The sequence below is a fragment of the Furipterus horrens genome, unplaced genomic scaffold (assembly GCF_987537825.1).
Source record: "Furipterus horrens unplaced genomic scaffold, mFurHor1.1.pri manual_scaffold_15, whole genome shotgun sequence".
Classification (NCBI taxonomy): Eukaryota; Metazoa; Chordata; class Mammalia; order Chiroptera; family Furipteridae; genus Furipterus; species Furipterus horrens.
The window spans coordinates 23,545,905-23,565,273 of NW_028327185.1; the positions used below are offsets into that span (position 1 = coordinate 23,545,905).

The 19,369-nt window shown below is 49.9% G+C and overlaps 1 protein-coding gene across 2 annotated transcripts in view; it reads left to right on the forward strand.

Moving 5' to 3' along the window:
- The window catches only part of RYR2 (ryanodine receptor 2), a 550,937-nt gene that overhangs the window by 501,516 nt on the left and 30,052 nt on the right, over positions 1-19,369 (forward strand). For both annotated transcript variants that reach the window (XM_090263510.1, XM_090263509.1), the window contains 9 exons: positions 920-1,048; positions 5,052-5,156; positions 7,271-7,352; positions 9,963-11,260; positions 11,978-12,045; positions 13,458-13,605; positions 15,983-16,069; positions 16,558-16,806; positions 18,220-18,350. In XM_090263510.1, the coding sequence (XP_090119636.1) occupies positions 920-1,048; positions 5,052-5,156; positions 7,271-7,352; positions 9,963-11,260; positions 11,978-12,045; positions 13,458-13,605; positions 15,983-16,069; positions 16,558-16,806; positions 18,220-18,350 (2,297 nt within the window). The remainder of the gene's footprint in view (positions 1-919; positions 1,049-5,051; positions 5,157-7,270; positions 7,353-9,962; positions 11,261-11,977; positions 12,046-13,457; positions 13,606-15,982; positions 16,070-16,557; positions 16,807-18,219; positions 18,351-19,369) is intronic.

The following is a 19,369-nucleotide window of genomic DNA, read 5'->3' on the forward strand; positions in this document are numbered from 1 at the left end:
TGTAGTAATTTTTTCCCCACATTTATAAGGCTGAATTTGAGGGCAGAATCCTCCTAAACAAAGAGAGCCTATGCGGTGTAACTTTTGCTTCTCATTTTATTTACAGGAGAAGCCAGTATCGAACTTGGGAAAACTGTACAGACTGCTTTTCCCTAAATCTTTGAGTGTGTAAAAGCACAATACTTTTTTACTTAAAGCTTAATGGGGGAAAATATCTACTTTTGAAGTATATATGTACATTAAGAAGAGTTGCTGAAAACATATTTGTGATATTTTTTTACGTCATATCTCAAAACCCAAATGTAATTTGCACATGAGGCTAAATTGTATTATTCATTGAGTTGACTAAAATTCCCTCAAGATGTAAGTTATTGTAGAAAACACCCTGTCTGGAGAGAGTGATATTATTTAGATGTTTGCTTATTTAGATGTCAGTATTTTCCATGACTCCAGCCAGTGTCCCCAGGGACAGCTACAGAAGTGGGGACATCTGGAGTTTTCACCAGGGACACGTTAGCAGCTTTGCTGGAGAAATAGGAGGCCAGATGTCTGGAACCCAAAAAATATCACGCCATGATCTGCCTAATTTCTGTGCTAATATAGTAAACAGTAACTGTTCAAGAGATAAATATGCATTAATCTTATGAGTCCTTATCTTTATGAAGTTCAAGATCATCAAAGATGGAAGGTCATTAAGCTAAGATTTCTGCTTCTTCTCTCCAGTTGTTACTTATGTCTAGGGAGGGTGTTGCCATATTGCATTTTTAAGAAAATCATTAAGAACTGTATTTACTTCACAGATACTTTAATTCACTTCCAAATCTGTTATGTGAAATGATTTCCTATTATAGATTCCCAAACTGGACAGGTCAGCGATAGATTCAGGATGTGACTTAACCCCGTCTCCTCTCTTTTCCAGGAATCGATCAGTGATTTCTATTGGTATTACTCCGGGAAAGACGTTATTGATGAACAAGGACAACGGAATTTCTCCAAAGCTATTCAAGTAGCAAAACAAGTCTTTAACACTCTCACAGAGTATATTCAGGTAAACATCTACACATTTCTGCTATTTGAAGAAAGAGAGGAAGGAAGGAAGGGAGGGAGAGAAGGAGGGAAGGAGGGAGGGAAGGAAGGAGGGAAGGAGGGAGGGAGGAAGGAAGGAGTCAGCTGGTCAGCCCGGAACCCGGTGGGAAGATGCAGCATGCCACAGGTGTTTTCCTTCCACCGTCCCATTTCTGATGGGCCGCGGCTGCAGATGCTTAGCCAGTGATGACGATGAACAGATTAGGCTAGGATGTGAGTTTGTATGGAATGAACTCGCTTTGCCCTTTGGCAGACAGGTATTGCTCACTCCTCAGAGGCATGAACCGCGCGTTGACGCTGGCCTCTCCAGGGCCTGGCGTATGTAGGAAGCCTCAGTGAGTACTGAGGGCGGGCGGGCATTAAACCACACTTGACAGTATTCCAGTAAAAGTGACAAGAAAGTTTCATGGAAACTATGAAAAAGAGACTAGTAGTTAATAGCCTCATTTTTAGTGTGTGTGTGTGTGTGCGCGCGCGCGCATGAATGCATGTGCAATTATATAACAATCATGTATGATCTATCGTAGGTAAAATTACACTTTAAACATTGGTTTGTCTTATATTCTCTTTAGGTTGAAAAGATTTTATAAAATTCTGTTTTTTCAACCAGCAAAACTTTGCTGTTTCCCAGAAGGCTGGTCCATCCTCTCTCCCTTTTGTCTTCTGTCTCCATGGACAGTAATACTCTGGATGGGTGAGCTACCAGCGGGAACAGCCTGTGCTAAGCATACACAGGAGGAAGGGGTTTACCGTTTGCTTCCTTTGACTGAACAGAGTCTTGCTGGGGAGAGTTCTGTAAAAGTAACAGGCTGTCTCCCCAGAGATGGTGTAGGTACAGATGCTGCAGGATGGCTGAGTGGATGGAGGACTTGGCCCAGGTGAGGGGAGGGGAGGTGGCCCCTGCTGCTGCCTTGGAGGCCTCTCACGTTTTTATTCTCTCCCTGGGCACTCAAGGGGACCCCAGCATTTCAAAATGGAAAAGCCATTCTGATTTGATCTAACTTGTCTTTAGATCAAATCAAAATGAATTTTAAGTGAGTTTCAGTTCACTCCGGTTCCCATTTCCTTATCTCCCCTGGCTTGCATTATTGCCTTAATATTCTCATCTGTGTCTGGAAACATATTATTCACATTTAGTATGAACTGTCCTGATTAAATAAGATTAGCTGATGACATTAGCAGGCCAGTGAACTTCACAGAAACAGTTAGGAAAATGGTTTCCAGATAATAAACGAAACAGACACCTCTTTGGCTAAGCGTGGACTTTCTTAAATCCTAACGTAAGTCAGATTCCTGAATTTATATAAAACTACAAGCATCCATTAACCTTCCACTATATGCAGAAGTCTTTGTTTTAACTTGTTTATATGAACATGCAAAGGACAACAGTAAAGGAATATTGCTTATCATAGCTTGTTTATTTTTAAACTTCCCATTATTCCTTGTTTATATGTTTTATATAAATTAATCATTTCTGAAATACATATTTTAACAAAAGCTTATTTTGGAATAATTTTATCTCTACGGAAAAGTTACAAAGACAGTGCACAGAGCTCCCGTATGCAATTCCCCCGGCTTTCCCTACACCGACATTTCTGTAACCAGAACGCATCAGGTCACCGGACTGCACTTAGCGCCTTGGCTCTGGCCGGGACCTGAACCCAGGGAAACCCTGGGGTCCACTGCTCTGAAGCCAGAGCATCCCTAGGAGCCAGACGGTGGCGCTGGCGTCACTCTGGGGGCACCATGGCCGGGCCCAGGGGACAGGCTGAACGAACCGTCCTCTAGGTCCAAGCAGCCGATTCCTTCTGACTCGCCCTGTGGTCTGTCTCCCATTGGATCGTGTGCACTGGCCCCTCCCAGATAAATGAACGTCCGCCAGTCTCTTTGTCACAGGCAGAGGCTCATAGCAGTGGCAGGACAGTTCGGATCACTTCACTCTTGTCCTCCTGGAAGCCCGCCCACCCCCTCAGGCTGCCCTTTGGCCCCCAGGGGGGAAAGGCCTGCAGGACTGTGATCTGGGCTGCTCCACGCCCCCCAGGGTCAGCCTCAGGCTTCCTGGGGTGGTGCCTGTGGGAGGAGACATTTCCCTCCTCAGTCCTGCAAACCAAGACCCCCTGCCCACCCCGCCTGCATCCAGGGCCTGGAAATGGCCCCTTTCTTACCTGGTTTCAAGTCATTCCACAGGCTCTGCGTGGGGCGCCGGGGCATCTGGGAATCAGGGCACCTTCCACACAGCCTCCTGGGGCCGTGCTTGGGCAGGGCGCTCCCTCCCGGGTAGCCCATAAAAAACCTTTCCTTTTTTGGTCACTCTCTGTCTTCCACACAGTCTAATACCAGACTTTATGCACCCAACTCGGGGTACTCTCCCTAGTCCGGGTCTGGAGAAGCAGCCGTCCCCTCCCACTGGGCGGGGGGGCAGGGACAGAACTCTGTCCAGCTCCCTTCCTCCCGGCCTCAGCCCGTCTCTAGCCTGGGGACAGCAGACCTGCTCAGCTGGCTCCCGTGCGATGGCGCAGTGTCCCCAGCTGCGGGCTCAGCCTAATCCGAGACAGGACAGGGTCTGAGGTCAGCATCTCACCGGTGTCTGCGGCACTGGTGCCTCTTCCAGCTGCGGTTTCTAGAGCAATCTCTGAAGTCTTACTGCTCTCTCTAATTTAAACTTACTCTGAGCCGTTTGTATGAAGGAATGAATAAATTTGAAATTAAGAACTGTGTTGTATATCTACTTTTTTAAAAACTAGAGTCCCTGTTATTTACTTTTCTGGTTGACGTGGACATGTTTACAAAACTTAGAGGTTATATAATTTTCCTTGGGAAGTAAAAATAGAAATTGCATCCGTGCAAACCTTCTGCCTGCTGCCTCAGCCTCCACTGCCCGTAACCTCGCATCTGCCGGGTAGGCTGAGGCGGCCAAGTCAGGTTCACCCGATAGTCTTGGACTCCGGGTTTGTAAAGTTAATAACTAATGTTGATGTAAGAAAGGTCCAAACCTGTAGAAAAATGTTACAGGAGTTTATTTGAACTGAACTGATGACACGCGCTCAGGAGCAAGGTCTCAAATGCTTTGGAGAAGAACAGCTTTGCAGTTTTTTAAAATTTTTTTATGCATTTGGAATTAAGGAGGGAACATGAGGAAGAGAACATGGAGGCAGGGAAGAGAGGTGGGTGCTGGGTTACAGCAGCGCTAAGACTATGTGCTCTCGAGGGTGGTTAGACCTCAGAGGAGTCTGAAAAAGAGGCTCACTCCTGGCCTTCAAAGGTGTGTTGACCTCGATTCAAGACCAAAGGATGGGCTGGCTTGCGGGGCAGACAGGCTTTGGGTGTGACTCCCCACCAGCACCTGCCTGGTCAGGAATTTATGACCAGACCATCCTCCGAAGTTGTCAGCTTTATTATAGAACCCCTTTTTCTCCTCTGCACTAATTACCAATCTTTTAAGATGCCAGTGGCTGTGTGGGTGGGGAAGCCGCCGTACCGTGAAGGAAGCACCGCAGAGGGCTGTTCTCTCGGTCCCAGCGCTGCATCGGGCCCCTGCGTAGCGGTGAGAAGTGCACATCTAATTTTAATATGATCTTAAGACTTGACTATATGGGGAACAGTACCTTGTTCTTTCCAGACAGGGTAATAGATGCTGATTGATTTAACTTAACACCCCTCGCTCTTCTCTGCGTAGGAGAAACCAAAGCCAAACAAAAATGAAATAATTCATCAGTTTTTGTCCATGTTTTACTATTTACACAGAAACAGAACATGAAAATCCTTAAGCAACTTTCTGGGATTTATTATCTTAAACATGTCAAAGAAGAGCGTGTTTATCTCCCAAGGGTACTGTCACCACTTGGGTCCTCTCTCTCTTCAGGTGACATGCTGGTGATCAGATGCGTCGATTTCCCCTTCTGCTGGGACGTTCATGTTGACCACAGAGTTACTGGGAATGACGCTGTTGCTCTGTCTCCCTGCAGGGCCCCTGCACTGGGAACCAGCAGAGCCTGGCCCACAGCAGGCTCTGGGACGCGGTCGTGGGCTTCCTTCACGTGTTCGCCCACATGCAGATGAAGCTGTCGCAGGTAGAGCAGCGCCTTCCACGGCCTCAGCGGCAACGGGAGACAGTGATCATGGGCAAATGAAGCATGCTTTCCTTTGCTCGAATATAACCTGTCGTAGATGACTTCCCTATACATCTTTTACTTGACATTAAAAAACGTTTTCTTAAATAATTTTATGCAAGCTGAGAATAGATGGGAGCTGCTATGCAAATTTGAGAACAAAAGATACTCAAGACTTGACTATATGGGGAAGTAAAAGAGTTTAGTCCCCCTGCATGGAATGCTTCAGAACCCTTCCTAGCCCACTTCCGCGTGATTACGCCTGGAAGGCCCTCCTCCCTGTGGAGAGTAGCAAGGGGTTTGACATCGGCTGCAAGTCCCTCGTTGGAGGGTCTAAGCAGGCAGCTGTTCTCAATAAATGGCTTTCACCACTCGTCAAAAGTTTAACTTTGTGAAAGTCAAAGAGAAAAACGCGGCTCTAAGGATAAGATTGTCCACCATCTTTTAATGTTCATTTGAGAGCACATATTGAAAATATCAAGGTGGCTTTCTCACTACTATGTCTGTTTCCTGTGAAGTTTAGGGACACACACACAGGAACATTCTACTCTAATCTCCAGTAGTGTGCTCCTTTGTAGCGGAGTTTTGCTGACTGTCCTGAGAGCCAGATGGGCATGGGTATTAGCCAGGAGTTGGGGGGAGGAAAGAAGACTGGATTTAAAGTGAGGAGACTGTCACTCATATGTCCTCTCTGAGTCCCCTTTCCTCTGCTAAGTGGAGACCCCCATAGTGGCCCCCGACCTACAGCAGGAGCAAAGTGTCAGAGATAAGCCAAGCTGGGCTGGCTCAGGTAGTCAAGACAGACCACCTGTTGCCACAGGGAAGTGTCGAGTGTGAGCTCAACTCCGCTTGGATTTGTATACAGGGGACTGGGCATTATAAATGGAGAGTGAGGGGATGGGGGGAGGGGCCCTGCAGAGTCAGGAAGTGAAAAGTTAACAAGGGTTGGTCCCTGCGAGTGTGGCTAGGCCAGCAGAGCTGGCCAGGTGGCAGTTATGGGAGTTAGGGTCCTGTCTGCCAATGGGACCTAGGGCCAGAGGCCCTGTCCTTGGGTGTTGGTTGGAACAAATAGCACATTTTTGGCAGCCTTGAGTTTTCTCAGGCAGGCCCTTGGGGCTGTGCGTGGGTCCTCCCAGCGGTGTGGCCTCCAGCTGTCAGAAACTGTGTGAGCATCTGTTCACATCTGGACAGTCTGACAGGGAGAAGAGGCTGGCTCCAGTGTGTCAGGAGAGAATCCTGTCTGTCGCTCTATCATAGGCGCACAGGACAGTCTCCTTCTGCTGCGTTTCCAAGTTTTCTTAACATCGGGGGCTGGCTTGCCACTGTTTAGTTTGCAGACTTGGTCAAGGTCACAGCTGTTTGGAAAGAAAACGTCTCATTCTTGCAGCAGTGCAGGAAGGTAGCTTCCGGGGCAGCCAGCCCCAGGTGAGGCTGTAATGCAGGTGTATGTATGTCCGGAATCTTCAGGCCCTGAATCTAAGCACAACGATGTTTAGATGCCGCATATCTATGTAAAATCATCCATTCCTGGTGAAAAATAAAAATAAAACCAGAAAATTTTAACAGAGAAATATCAGAGAGCCTAATAAAATTGATAAATACGGTACATTGTACACTGTGAGTGTAGATAACACTCGTACATTTGGGGGTTGACTTATGTAAGATAAGTTGACCTCAGGTCACCTATGTGCCTATTTTTTTTCCCGGATAAGTTAATTTTTATACAATATACACCATCTTTGTATAACAAGTAAGAAAGAAGAAAAAGCAAGTCCCGCACAGACTTCCCAGATAACAGAGGAACTGAGTGTTAGAGGCACTGAGGCCTGCCCACCCGGAGGCCCCGCCGTCCGGCCCCCAGCACGCTCGCTGGACCTGCTGTGGTCCATGCAGGCACTCCAGCAGGCAGGGGTGGGGACCGACTGTAAATATCTCCCGTTCTGGGGTATACATTTTTAATAAGCTATGTGCTTGTATTTGGCTTTTCTTCTCTAATGCTGAGAAGTGGTTACTATTGGTAGAGCAGTACAGAGTTTTCTCATTATATCTCAAATGCAATGTGTTACTGTTTTCAGGATTCCAGTCAAATTGAGCTGTTAAAAGAGCTAATGGACCTTCAGAAGGACATGGTGGTCATGCTGCTGTCCATGTTAGAAGGTAGTTGTGACTTTCATCTTCACTTATCTGCATGTGTTTATATTATACATACCCAAGTTGCCTGTGTGTTCTTGAGGATCCATATTGCAGCATGCTGCAAAGAATAAAACTTCCACACTGAGATGGGACAGGTGCCTGGATTTATTGGGGGCTTAATTATCTTTTTTACCCTGGCTGGTTTGGCTCAGTGGATTGAGCGTCGGCCTGCGAGCTAAGTGTCGCTGGTTCGATCTTCCAGTCGGGGCACATCAGAGAAGGAAAACTCTGACTCCAAAAAACCTCCGCTGCCTTGCGGCATACCTCTTCAGGGGAAAGGCTAAGGGAGTAAACCCCGACAGAAAATCCGGAGCCGGAGTCCCTAAGGCGGTTTGACGTTGTAGTCAACACCGGCAACTCCTGCGGCGCACCTGAAGCCAAGCTGTATTGACTCCGTCTTTCCCTTGGACCCTTCAGCTGCGAAGAGAGGGGGGGTCTGCTGCATGGGCAACAGCAGACCCTCCATATCACCCTGCCCAGGCTCTGTAGCTTCAGCTTCACTGGAGAGGACACTCCAGCGTCATCGCAAGATGTCGATTCAACACGGGAGGAGACAGATACCGTGTCACTCCCGAGTCAGACTGCACAGCCATTCTCGGCGGTGCAGATAGACTCTTAAGAAGCTACACCATCGTCTCTCGAGGCTCTGTAGCTTCAGCTTCACTGGAGAGGACACTCCAGCATCATCGCAAGATGTCGATTCAACACGGGAGGAGACAGATACCGTGTCACTCCCGAGTCGGACTGCACAACCATTCTCGGCGGTGCAGATAGACTCTTAAGAAGCTACACCATCGTCTCTCGAGACGGACGGCTGCCAACGAGAATTACCTTTTTTCAAGTTAGTCTTCTATAAAGAGAAGTTCTAGTACCTCAGTTTACATGTCTGGAATGAACCGGCAGCACTTGACAGTACTACCTTCCCTTGCTGGTGCCGCCGTAAGAGACCCTGCTCGGGCAGGTGGCATGTTAAGGTGCTGTTTGCAGTCAGAGAGGTTCCAGACACATGGGTCAGCCCCAGCCTGTGGACTGCTGTGCCGAGCTGATGGCCATGTGTCCCAGGGCTCCAGCGCGGGGCCAGCCTCGCCCTCCCCTCTGCAAGCCTCTCTCGGCTTTTCCCTCTCTTTTCTCTTTCCACCTTCTTTTCTTTGCTCTTGTCATTTCTGTTCTGAATCAGGCAGGGAGCATTGCGGTTTGAGGGCTCGACTCATGGCTCCCCCCCGCGGCATTCACATCCCTGCTCTTCTGCCATCTGCCACCTGAGGCTCGGAGAAGCCCATGTCCAAGTTCAGTTTCCTCTGGGAAGTGGAGATGAGAGGGAATGATGTGGAGAGTCAGTGGAATCCTGTGAATATGACCAAAGCCACTAAACAGATGTTTGCCTTTATGTGGCGTACCCTTCCCGCATGTTGGTCTCTCTGCGTGGGAGCCAGCCCGGCCTTGGGCAGCTGCGCTTGGACTAAGGCAGAGCCGCACCTGTGCCAGGACTTCCCAGAGGCGCCCTTCGCTCCAGGCCATGCTGGCAGCGGCTGCCTACTCCCCCGGCCCAGGGCCTCTGTCCCTGACCTCAATTCCAATGTCAGACCACATAGGGACAATTTCCATAATAGCAGCAGCAACCGTAGTCATGACAACTTCAAATTAACCTCTTAGAACGTGCCAGCTCCTGGTTTAAGTACGTGTTTCATCCTAGTACCAGGTTTAAGAGTCTGATCATATCATCCTGACTTTTGCACCTGAGGGAACTGCAGTGCAGAGAGGCTGGGAGCCGGGCCCAGGCTGCTCGGCCGGCAGGTGCTGGGCCTGGACGCTGCCTGTCACGTGGCTGCTTGACCACGGCGGCCACTGCCTCACCGATGCACTTAGACCTCGCCCTGCGCAGCCTTCTCCTGTCATGCCCTCGATTCAAGGAACAGAAGCATTCCATGATTCTGTAATTTAGGATAAGGTCTAATTTTCTCAGGCGTATCAGTAATCTGCCATTTTTTAACTATAAACATTCTGTGCCGTGAAGGAATGCAGGGAGACGGTTTATATCTCAGATCAGAGAGGGCATGTAACTTGCTCTCAAGGGATCTTTTGGGAGCGTTAATTTACCTTGCTGAACCTCAGGTGTCTCAATAGTAAAATCGGAATAAAGAACAAGAACCTGCCTTACAGGCAGTGAACATTAAATCAGATGTTATTGATGACAAATGCTCTTTCAGCCCTAAAGGTCTGTCAAATGCTCATTTCTATAATTAACATGAGGCTGGATTTCAGTTTCTGGCTTTAGGATATAAATGTTTGCCGTTTTTCTTTATCCTATATTGCTTTTTTGACCAATTTGAGGGGGAGAGCCAGCTTTTGTTCGAATATCCTATGTGTATGAGTCTAATTCCTTTGTAAATGTGGTTTTCCTGTGTTTGTGTAACCGCACTAATTATCTAACTTTTCTGGAGACTTCACACACAGGAAGGCAAACAGGCGTTATCCGTGACGCAGGGCTCACATAGATGCATGTTGCTAATTTCTCTGTAGACGCCCGCTTTATCGGGATGCTCGTTCTGAATGAGTGTGATCCTCTGCCCCCAGGTAACGTCGTGAATGGAACCATCGGCAAGCAGATGGTCGATATGCTTGTGGAGTCCTCCAACAACGTGGAGATGATTCTCAAGTTCTTCAACATGTTCTTAAAGCTCAAGGACTTGACGTCTTCTGATACATTTAAGGAGTACGACCCCGATGGCAAGGGCGTCATTTCCAAGAGGGACTTCCACAAAGCCATGGAGAGCCACAAGCACTACGCGCCGTCAGAGACCGAGTTCCTGCTGTCCTGCGCGGAAACGGATGAGAACGAAACCCTCGACTACGAGGAGTTTGTCAAACGGTTCCACGAACCCGCGAAGGACATCAGCTTCAACGTCGCCGTCCTGCTGACCAACCTTTCGGAGCACATGCCCAACGACACGCGGCTGCAGACCTTCCTGGAGCTGGCAGACAGCGTGCTCAACTACTTCCAGCCCTTCCTGGGCCGCATCGAGATCATGGGGAGTGCCAAGCGCATCGAGAGGGTGTACTTCGAGATCAGCGAGTCCAGCCGGACGCAGTGGGAGAAGCCCCAGGTCAAGGAGTCCAAGCGACAGTTCATCTTTGACGTGGTCAATGAGGGCGGCGAGAAGGAGAAGATGGAGCTCTTTGTGAACTTCTGTGAGGACACCATATTTGAGATGCAGCTGGCGGCCCAGATCTCGGAGTCGGACCTGAACGAGCGGTCTGCCAGCAAGGAGGAGAGCGAGGGGGAGAAGCCGGAGGAGCAGGGCCCGGGGATGGGCTTCTTCTCCCTCCTGACCGTGCAGGCGGCCCTGCTGGCCCTCAGGTACAATCTCCTGACCCTCCTGCGCATGCTCAGCCTGAAGAGCCTGAAGAAGCAGATGAAGAAGGCGAAGAAGATGACGGTGAGGGACATGGTCACGGCCCTCTTCTCCTCCTACTGGGGGGTCCTGACGAGCCTGGCGCACTTCGTGGCCAGCGTGCTCCGCGGCTTCTCTCGCGTTGTGGGCGGCCTGCTCCTGGGCGGCAGCCTGGTAGAAGGTGCCAAGAAGATGAGAGTGGCAGAGCTCCTGGCCAACATGCCGGACCCCACCCAGGACGAGGTGAGGGACGACGGGGAGGAGAGCGAGAGGAGGGCCCTGGAGGCCGCCCTGCCCTCAGAGGACCTCACGGACCTGAAGGAGCTGGCGGAGGAGAGCGACCTTCTCTCGGACATATTTGGCTTGGACCTCAAGAGAGAAGGGGGGCAGTACAAGCTCATTCCTCACAACCCAAATGCTGGCCTCAGCGACCTCATGAGCAACCCTGTCCCTGCCCCCGAGGTGCACGAAAAGCAACAGGTGACGTATCTCTGCGCCGCAGCGGCTCTCGGACCCCGTGGGCCCCAGCAGTGAGTCTGGCCCACATGCGTGCCATGTCGGGTGTGCTCAGCACAGGGCTGGAGTCTCTAGGGAGACCTGGCCATCGGGTCAGTAGCGCTGGCTTTGAAGATTCTTTACAAATGATTGAATTATCTTAAACTACTAGGTGGGAAGGCAGGTGCTCGCCCAGGTGGCAGTGGGCACTGAGACGGGCATTGCGCCCCAGGTATTTGATGAGTGTTTGCCATGTGTCTGATGCCGGGTGCCAAGGGAACTAAGGGAAACGGAGGCTGTGTCCAGTGCTTTTGAGTTGCCTGAAAGAGTTATCGGACGGAGAAAACAAACACTCGGAACGACAGTAGGAAGTTATTCCGATAACTGGCACAGGCTGTAGATGGCAGAGGCCCCATGCGAGGAGGCACGGGAGGGCTGGTGTGGTTGGGCAGCAGCTGGCGGAGGGCTAAGGAGTGGGAGTGAGTCAGCCTTGGAGGGCCCGTGAGACGTAGGAAGGAGAAGGAGGTACGGGCGGTGTTTCTCAAATGAGAGACAAGGGGAAGGTGCCCAGGAAGTCATCCCTGCTGCCGTGGAGGGAGGGGTGCGAGGGGAGCACAGATGGAGGGCACCTGGGCATGGGGCTCCCTAAACGCATCCAAGGTGACATGTGACCTGCTTTTCCTTTCCCCGTTGACTTTCAAGGAACAGGAGGTGAAAGAGGAGGACAAGGAAGAAAAGGAAGAAAACAAATCAGAACCCGAAAAAGCTGAGTGCGTGTGGTTTCCAGCACTTCCCGTGTGTCCCTTGTGCTTTCCCTTCAGAGGACAGCGTGGAGGCCTGTCATCTCTGGGGAAAGGCTCGTTGTGAGGGCCTCGGTGCTGGGGGGATTGCTGTGGCACTGCCGGCCCGGGCGCCAGGCCATCCTGTCCTCCCGTCTCACCTGGCTGCGTGTCTGTCCTGCAGCCGGGACACCCCGGGGGTTCCCCGCGGCGCCCACAGATGGCCAAGGGCTCACTGCTGGTTTAACACTCACTGTGCACCTGACTCTGTCCTCGGAAAGATGGGAGGAGACCCACTCTCTGAAGGCCACAGCTGAGGGTCCTTGAGGAGTGTGTCCCTCAAAGCTAGTCCCACGCCATACGCACGAAACCCACCGATTCCTGGGTGCTGCAGAGGGGCTGACCCAGCAGGCCTGGCTGGGCCCGGGGCCCCTCCCTTTCACCAGCACCTGCTGGGCCGGAGCAGCTGCGAGTGCAGCTGTGGGGACCAAGAGGCTGCAGGTGGGGCGGGGAAGAGCAGTCCTTTCCTCCTGCCACGTCTGGCTGCTCCAGTCCACACTTCCCCCTTCCCCCGCGTCTAAGTAGTTTTAAAGGCACAGTCCTAAAAAGTGGGGCAGTCCAATTTGTAAGTGCCCGGAGTGCTACTATTTTCACACGGGGCTTTATTTTCCCCTCCACTCTGCTTCTCTCTCTGTGTCTTGCAATTGGCACAGCTCATTGTCACGGATCTGCACTGTTGGGCCAGCTGTGCGCATGGCCACGTAGAGGACCACTGTGAAAGGCAGACAGGTGACAGGGCACACCGTCACTTCAGTGTGATCATGCAGTGTTAAAAATGCTGTTGAATGTGGATGATGTATATGTGGGTTTTGAATATATGAGGATACACATGCGTAAATACACTTTTGTGAGGATTGGCATTTCGCAGCTAGCGAGGTTTTTGGGATCAAACTTCAGTGCTTCTAATTTCATTTTTTTCTGAAAAATTAAGATACTGACATCCTTTATACCTGTGGACAGCCAAATGCGTATGTCTCTGATGCTATATCCTAAAGGCTAGTCAGTATTAAAGACTGACCATTAAAATCGTAATTAAAAAATAAAATATGTTGGAAGTTTTCATTGTTGTTCCTTTTTCAGTAAAATGTCCTATCGCACAATTGGAAGGAAATGTGCTTTGTATAGATACAAAGACACTTTAGACTTGAACTTCACAGAATTATCCATCTGCAAGGGGCCATGTAATAGAAGTCCAACCCCTAATTCTAAAATTTTGAATGTAATCGTTCATTGGAAGAGGAAGTTTTCAAAAGTGATAACTGTGATTTAAGTATTTGTTCCTTTGTCTATTTTGGGATGTTGTTTCGTTTCGGGATGGCTTATGCTCATTGCTGTGTTCCCAGGGGAGAAGATGGAGAAAAAGAAGAAAAGGCCAAGGACGAGAAGGGCAAACAGAAGCTCCGGTCGGTCCACACGCACAGATACGGAGAGCCAGAGGCTCCCGAGTCGGCCTTCTGGAAGAAGATCATAGCTTATCAGCAGAAGCTTCTAGTAAGCCCTTTCGGAATGGATGTTGACGCGATGCGCTGTGGGAGGGTATAACCGAGGCTCCGCACATATTCGTGGACCTCCCTGGAGTGGTGGTCAGGGAACCAAGTCAGCCCTGCAAGTACTTTGATTTGCTCCCTATGGTCAAACCGGTGACCTCTGCACATAGTCTCGTAACCTGAGACCACTCGTCTGGCAGCCATTGTCCCCCACAGGGACTTCAGGACAAGTCTGGGTGCACCCTGCGAGGCCCCGCTGCAGGGCACACATGCGGCTCTGCTGTACAGGCTGGTGCAGCAGGGAGGCCTTCAGCATTCAGATTGATGTTCCTGAGTGGGACCTCAGCATTTCTGGAACATCACCCTTTTATTAAAAGTCCAGTTATAAAAATATTAATCCAGTGAGCCAACTCTGCACTGATAATAAGAAGGTGTGCTCAAAATTATTCTTTAAATAGAAATAAGTAAAAAAAAACAATGAAAGAAAAAAGAGAAGATAGGCCTTTCTATAGTGTCCTATACATTTTTCAGAAATTCTCCCCAATTAATAACATATATTTATATTTGGAAAACAAAGAAAGAAGTTGTATCTCTCTATTTCTAGTCTATCATGCTCATGTTCATTCAGATGGAAATGATTAAAAATTAGTTTGAAAGGCTATTGGTATGCGCATATGTATAAATACAGGGTGGAGCAAAAGTAGGTTTGCAGTTTGTATGGAAAATAATACAATAATTAATAAATAATAATAGAGGAACAAACTCCAAGCTTCGCATACTCACAACTGTGAACCACCTTTGACACACCCTGTATTACACATAATCTGGAGAGCAGGAGATTTGGGGGATGAGTGTGTAAAATAAACCTATAAGAGTAACGACCAATAAAATCAGACCTGGGGATTAAAAACAACTGTCCTTTTGATCAAGCCATTTGAAAGGCAAACTCATATTTGGTGTTTTATAGCCTTTGGAAATCAAAGATGCACAGTTAAGAAACTGAGGATACTTTAGAACTTCACCTGTAAGGGAAGCGGATTGTCCCAACAATTAAATATTCTAATTCTAATGTGTATACATATATGACATATTTTATATAATTTATGCAGAGATATACATTCAACTGATCATTTTAGCTGTGTGTTCTTAGCCACCTTGTACTATTTCTGTGTTGTGGACTGCAGAGCACACTGAGCATAGCATGCTCTAGAGCGCTCCGGATGCTCGCTAGTTTGGGGTGTGCGTAAGTACCTCGGCTGCAGGCGAGGACAGGATGCGGACATGGGGTCACAGGGCCCCAGGCTTCCCGAGGACTGTGTTCAACCACCGTGTGGGAAGCGTCCCTCTGCCGCAGGGACCCCAGGCTCTCACTCTGCACTGTGACTTCCTCTGCTCACCAGTTCGCATGCTCAACACTGGCTGTGGTCACCTCAGGCCACCCTGGGCCCTGGGTCCCAGGACTTGGTCACCTCCCAGCTCAGACAGCCAGGGTGACTAACTCAGCCTCTCTGACCCAGTTCCACCTTCCCGGGTGAACTGATGTGACTGACCCAGGTTGAGTTGGCGGCCCCCTTGGTCTAGTCGCTGTGGCAGTAAAGGCAGAGTCACATGTGGGAGATGACGCCACCAACATGGCATATTGTCACTGTGATGTGTCCTGGGACACAGAGGCCTTGGCCTGTGCATGTGGATGCCCCATAGATGCCCCCACTTGCTAGGAGGACAAACACTGCTCTCTGCCCAGCCTGTTACTCAGACTCACTTCCTCTCTGGTGTCTTACCCACACTTCAGAGACGAGGGACAAGGTGGCGTGACAGTGATTAAGTGGCTAGTGCATGTCCCCCAGCGAGGCCCCCAACATTAGTCACAGACCCCACAAAGACCTCCTAAGGGGCCCGCAGTGCTCTGCCATGCTCCCCTCTGGCCCCGGCCCTGCCCACTGACACCTCCCTCCCTGGCAGGTGCCCACCATCACCCTGAGCTCAGGACTTCGCCCTGCGTGCACGTCTCTCTCTGATACACTGTCCCCCGATCATTCACTTGACTTGCTCCTAGTGGCCTTCAGGCCTCTGCTCAAATGCTACCTGAGATGAACCTCCCTGACCACCTGTGCAGAATAGCACTTCCATTACCTACGTGCTAACCTGGTAGGTTTTTCCTCAGCGTTCAGCGTTCCCTGAGGTGCTTCATCATCATCTGTCTCCTCCGTGGGGGCCCGGGTTTTCTGATTCCCTGTTCCGTTGACGGTATTAAGAATGCTGCCCAATACATGCTAGCTGCCCAGGAAGTAGTTTTGGGTAAATGAATGAATGCTTCATCTAACTGTCTGCAAACTTCAAGTCTCTTGACTCAGTGACCTTTTTGTTTCTTTCACCTTCAGAACTATTTTGCCCGCAACTTCTACAACATGAGAATGTTAGCCTTATTTGTCGCGTTTGCGATCAATTTCATCTTGCTCTTTTATAAGGTACGTACGCCTTAGTCTTCTAGTAACCAGTGCGATGCTACTGAGTTGAATGTAAAGATTTCACAGACCCCCTAGTGAGCCCACCTAACGCTGTTCTAAACCGCAGTGCCACAGGAGAGAACCCCAAAGCTCAGGCAGGTCCCTGCTTGTGAACCGGGGCAGATGTGACCCCCACGACTCTGGGAGTGGAGAGGGCCACCCTCCTGCCTGCAGCATCCCGGCAGCCCCTCTGACTCAGTGCGTTCCATTCACTTTGTGTGATCACTGAGGCCGCTCAGCCGTCCCGTTTCCCACGTGCGCCGGTCCTTGCCACCCCAGTGAATGAGAAGGAGTGTCCGTTAGGTGCCGCCGTGCTGGGAGAGCCACCTGGTCGTTGCACCGGGGCTTCCCATCCGGCTGCGCGGAATAGGCTGCGTTTCCGTTGTTTCTGATCTGCACCGATATCAGAGCGGGAGTGAACTGACTGCACTTTAAATGGTTTGAATCAGGTGTCCACTTCTTCTGTGGTTGAAGGAAAGGAGCTCCCCCCTCGCAGTGCAAGTGAACACGCCCGAGTGAGCGCCCCGGACAGCGGCCCCGACAGCGGCCCCGAGGGCGGCCCGCCCGACGCCGCCGCGGCCGCCGTGCACTACGTCCTGGAGGAGAGCAGCGGCTACATGGAGCCCACCCTGCGCATCCTGGCGGTGCTGCACACCGTCATCGCCTTCTTCTGCATCATCGGCTACTACTGCTTGAAGGTAAGTCAGCAGGACGGGGCCCCGGGCGTCTCCCTGTGTGCGCGTGTCTGCTGCCGCCTGGACTTCGGGGGGAGCAGGCTCTGAGATAGGATTTACCTGCTCAGAGTTTATTTGTGACAAAAATCAGCACCTGTGGGACAATGGGAGGGGGCGGGAGGCAGCGGAGGGAAACGGGGGCGACAGGGCAGACACACGGCGCAGGCACAGGCCTCGCTCTGACCCATGGTGACAGCAGGGCTGTCCTGGGCTGGGACAGTGGGGCCTGGCCATGTGGCTCCACACTGGCAGGCACTGGCTGCGGGCCACCCCGAGAACTGGGGCGGCCTTGGGCGGTGTGCCTGTAGCTTTCTTTCCCACTTCGCTAATTGTTCACCCATAACTTGACCCCCCAGAAGCGACCCCATCACTGAGTTTCCTAGCAGTGCCCCTGTGTGTTAGGAACGACAGGAATATATCATTCAAACCTAGCCGTCATGGTGGCTGTGCTGATAACTGGGGACGCGTCAGCTGCCACCCTGGGCCGAAACGCTTCCCAGTGTGTCTCCCTTCCCTGGAAGATGATGCAGCTCCCACCAGCCCTCCCCGAGCAGTGTCCCTCGGTCACTGGCACTCAGAAGGGGGTCTGCACGCGCGGATCGCCCGTTTCCTTTGCACGCCTCCTCATCTTTTCCTAGCGAGACGCTGCTTCCCTGTCCCTGCCTCTGCTGAGCAGCTTCTAGAACTTCTGAGAAACCAGGGCCCTCGGTAGAAGACCAGAATGTAACGTTTCTTCAGAAGCTCCTCTCCACCCCTCTTCTCCCCTTGTTTGATGGGGGATATTCTGGGATTCTTCCAGAATGTCTGCATCTTTCCTGCGTAAAGTCTGCGTGTATGAAAAGGGAGTCAGTATGTTCTGGAGACATCTTGAGAAACAGACAAAGATTTTTCCCTGACGTTGAAATTAAAATTTATTTCAAATTAGCATGTGGGCATGCTGAGCAAGGGATTATTAAAGAGAGTTGTCCAATAAAACAGCATTTTATTAAAAGCATGCATTCTGGAACCTTAGCAACATTATTATATTGTACTGCACTCATTTCTGCTGCAATTATAGGTACGTATCTATAATACACCAGAGAAAAACAGTTTTGACCTAATCCTTTTCTCTTTAGTATTTAAAAGTGACTTCATTAGTATAATTACCTGTGAACTACGTGTGTAAAATCACATGCATATATATAATATCTCTTCTACCTCTTCTTTTCCCAAAACTTCTAGTGCTTCTTTCTCCCTAAAATATAGCTGATTCATTTCCATCCAATTTTTACCTTCCTGGGCGTAAAACAGGAATTGTTTCTTCCCAAAAGCTGTTTTGTAATGATAGTGACCACAGGCAGTGGTTAAACTGATTTAACATGTGTTTTTCAAATGTAGGTCCCGCTGGTTATTTTTAAGCGTGAAAAGGAAGTAGCTCGAAAATTGGAATTTGATGGGCTTTACATCACAGAACAGCCTTCGGAAGATGATATTAAAGGCCAGTGGGATAGACTCGTAATCAACACACAGTGAGTAAAGGATAGGTGGGATGTTGCAGAGCTCACAGATTTCAAAACATGAGAGACTAGACTGGAGCTTCCTGCGGCTGTGTTGGAAGTTTAGCAGAGGTGATTAGTGGATATGTATTGAGCCAAGAAAATCAAAAGGCCCGGCGCCATCAGCCCCTCGATGGAGCTCATCAGTTTTTGCCATCTGTGTCCCGGATTCCTTACTCAGAGGGGACTTTGAGTCTGTTCCCACAGCCCTGGGGGAACTTTGCCTCCATCACTCAATGTTCGGAGCAGGGTGCAGCTGGGGCTCAGAGCGCAGCTGGGGCTCAAGGCGGGGCTGGGGCTCAGGGCGCAGCTGGGGCTCAGGGCACGGCTAGGGCTCAGGGCGCAGCTGGGGCTCAGGACATGGCTGGGGCTCAGAGCCTGCAGTGCAGGGTTATCTCCTCCAGAAGCATAAAAGAAGCAAAATCTACTCATTAAGGTAGGAGGTGTAGCATTAAAGACAAAGAAATTAAATTTCACATTTTTAGTGTATCTACATTGTAAACTTCAGCTGGTGCTGTCAAGCAGCCCAGCATAAAACTAGCTGAGCACCATGATGTGTACAGCAGAAGACAGGGAACATGCTTTTCCGTGCCCTAATTATTTAGCCTTGTCAGATCACAGCTCCTGGCTCCTGTGCCAGGCATAAATCTGTTGCAAAGTATAATTTTCCATCATTAAAAGTGTTAGCGATGCAGTATTTTTGGAGTAGTTTACAGTACTCAAAGGGGAAATACCATCTTTTTATTGTGATTCGTTTTGCTTATCTTTACAAAGTTATCATATCTAATAAGTTCTGGATTTTCAAATGGGGGTGGCTTGTTTGTGGATAACACGGTAAATGTTGGCTCTAAAGGCTCTGGGTTTTGTTTAGCAACCCTAGCTGTTAATACTAAACCCGATCAGGCCCGTCCCTGTCAGTGAGCTCCGTATGTATCGGTCAGGGTGCCAGCATCATGCTTGGGTTCCAGGGTCCAAGTTTTCTTGAGGGTAAA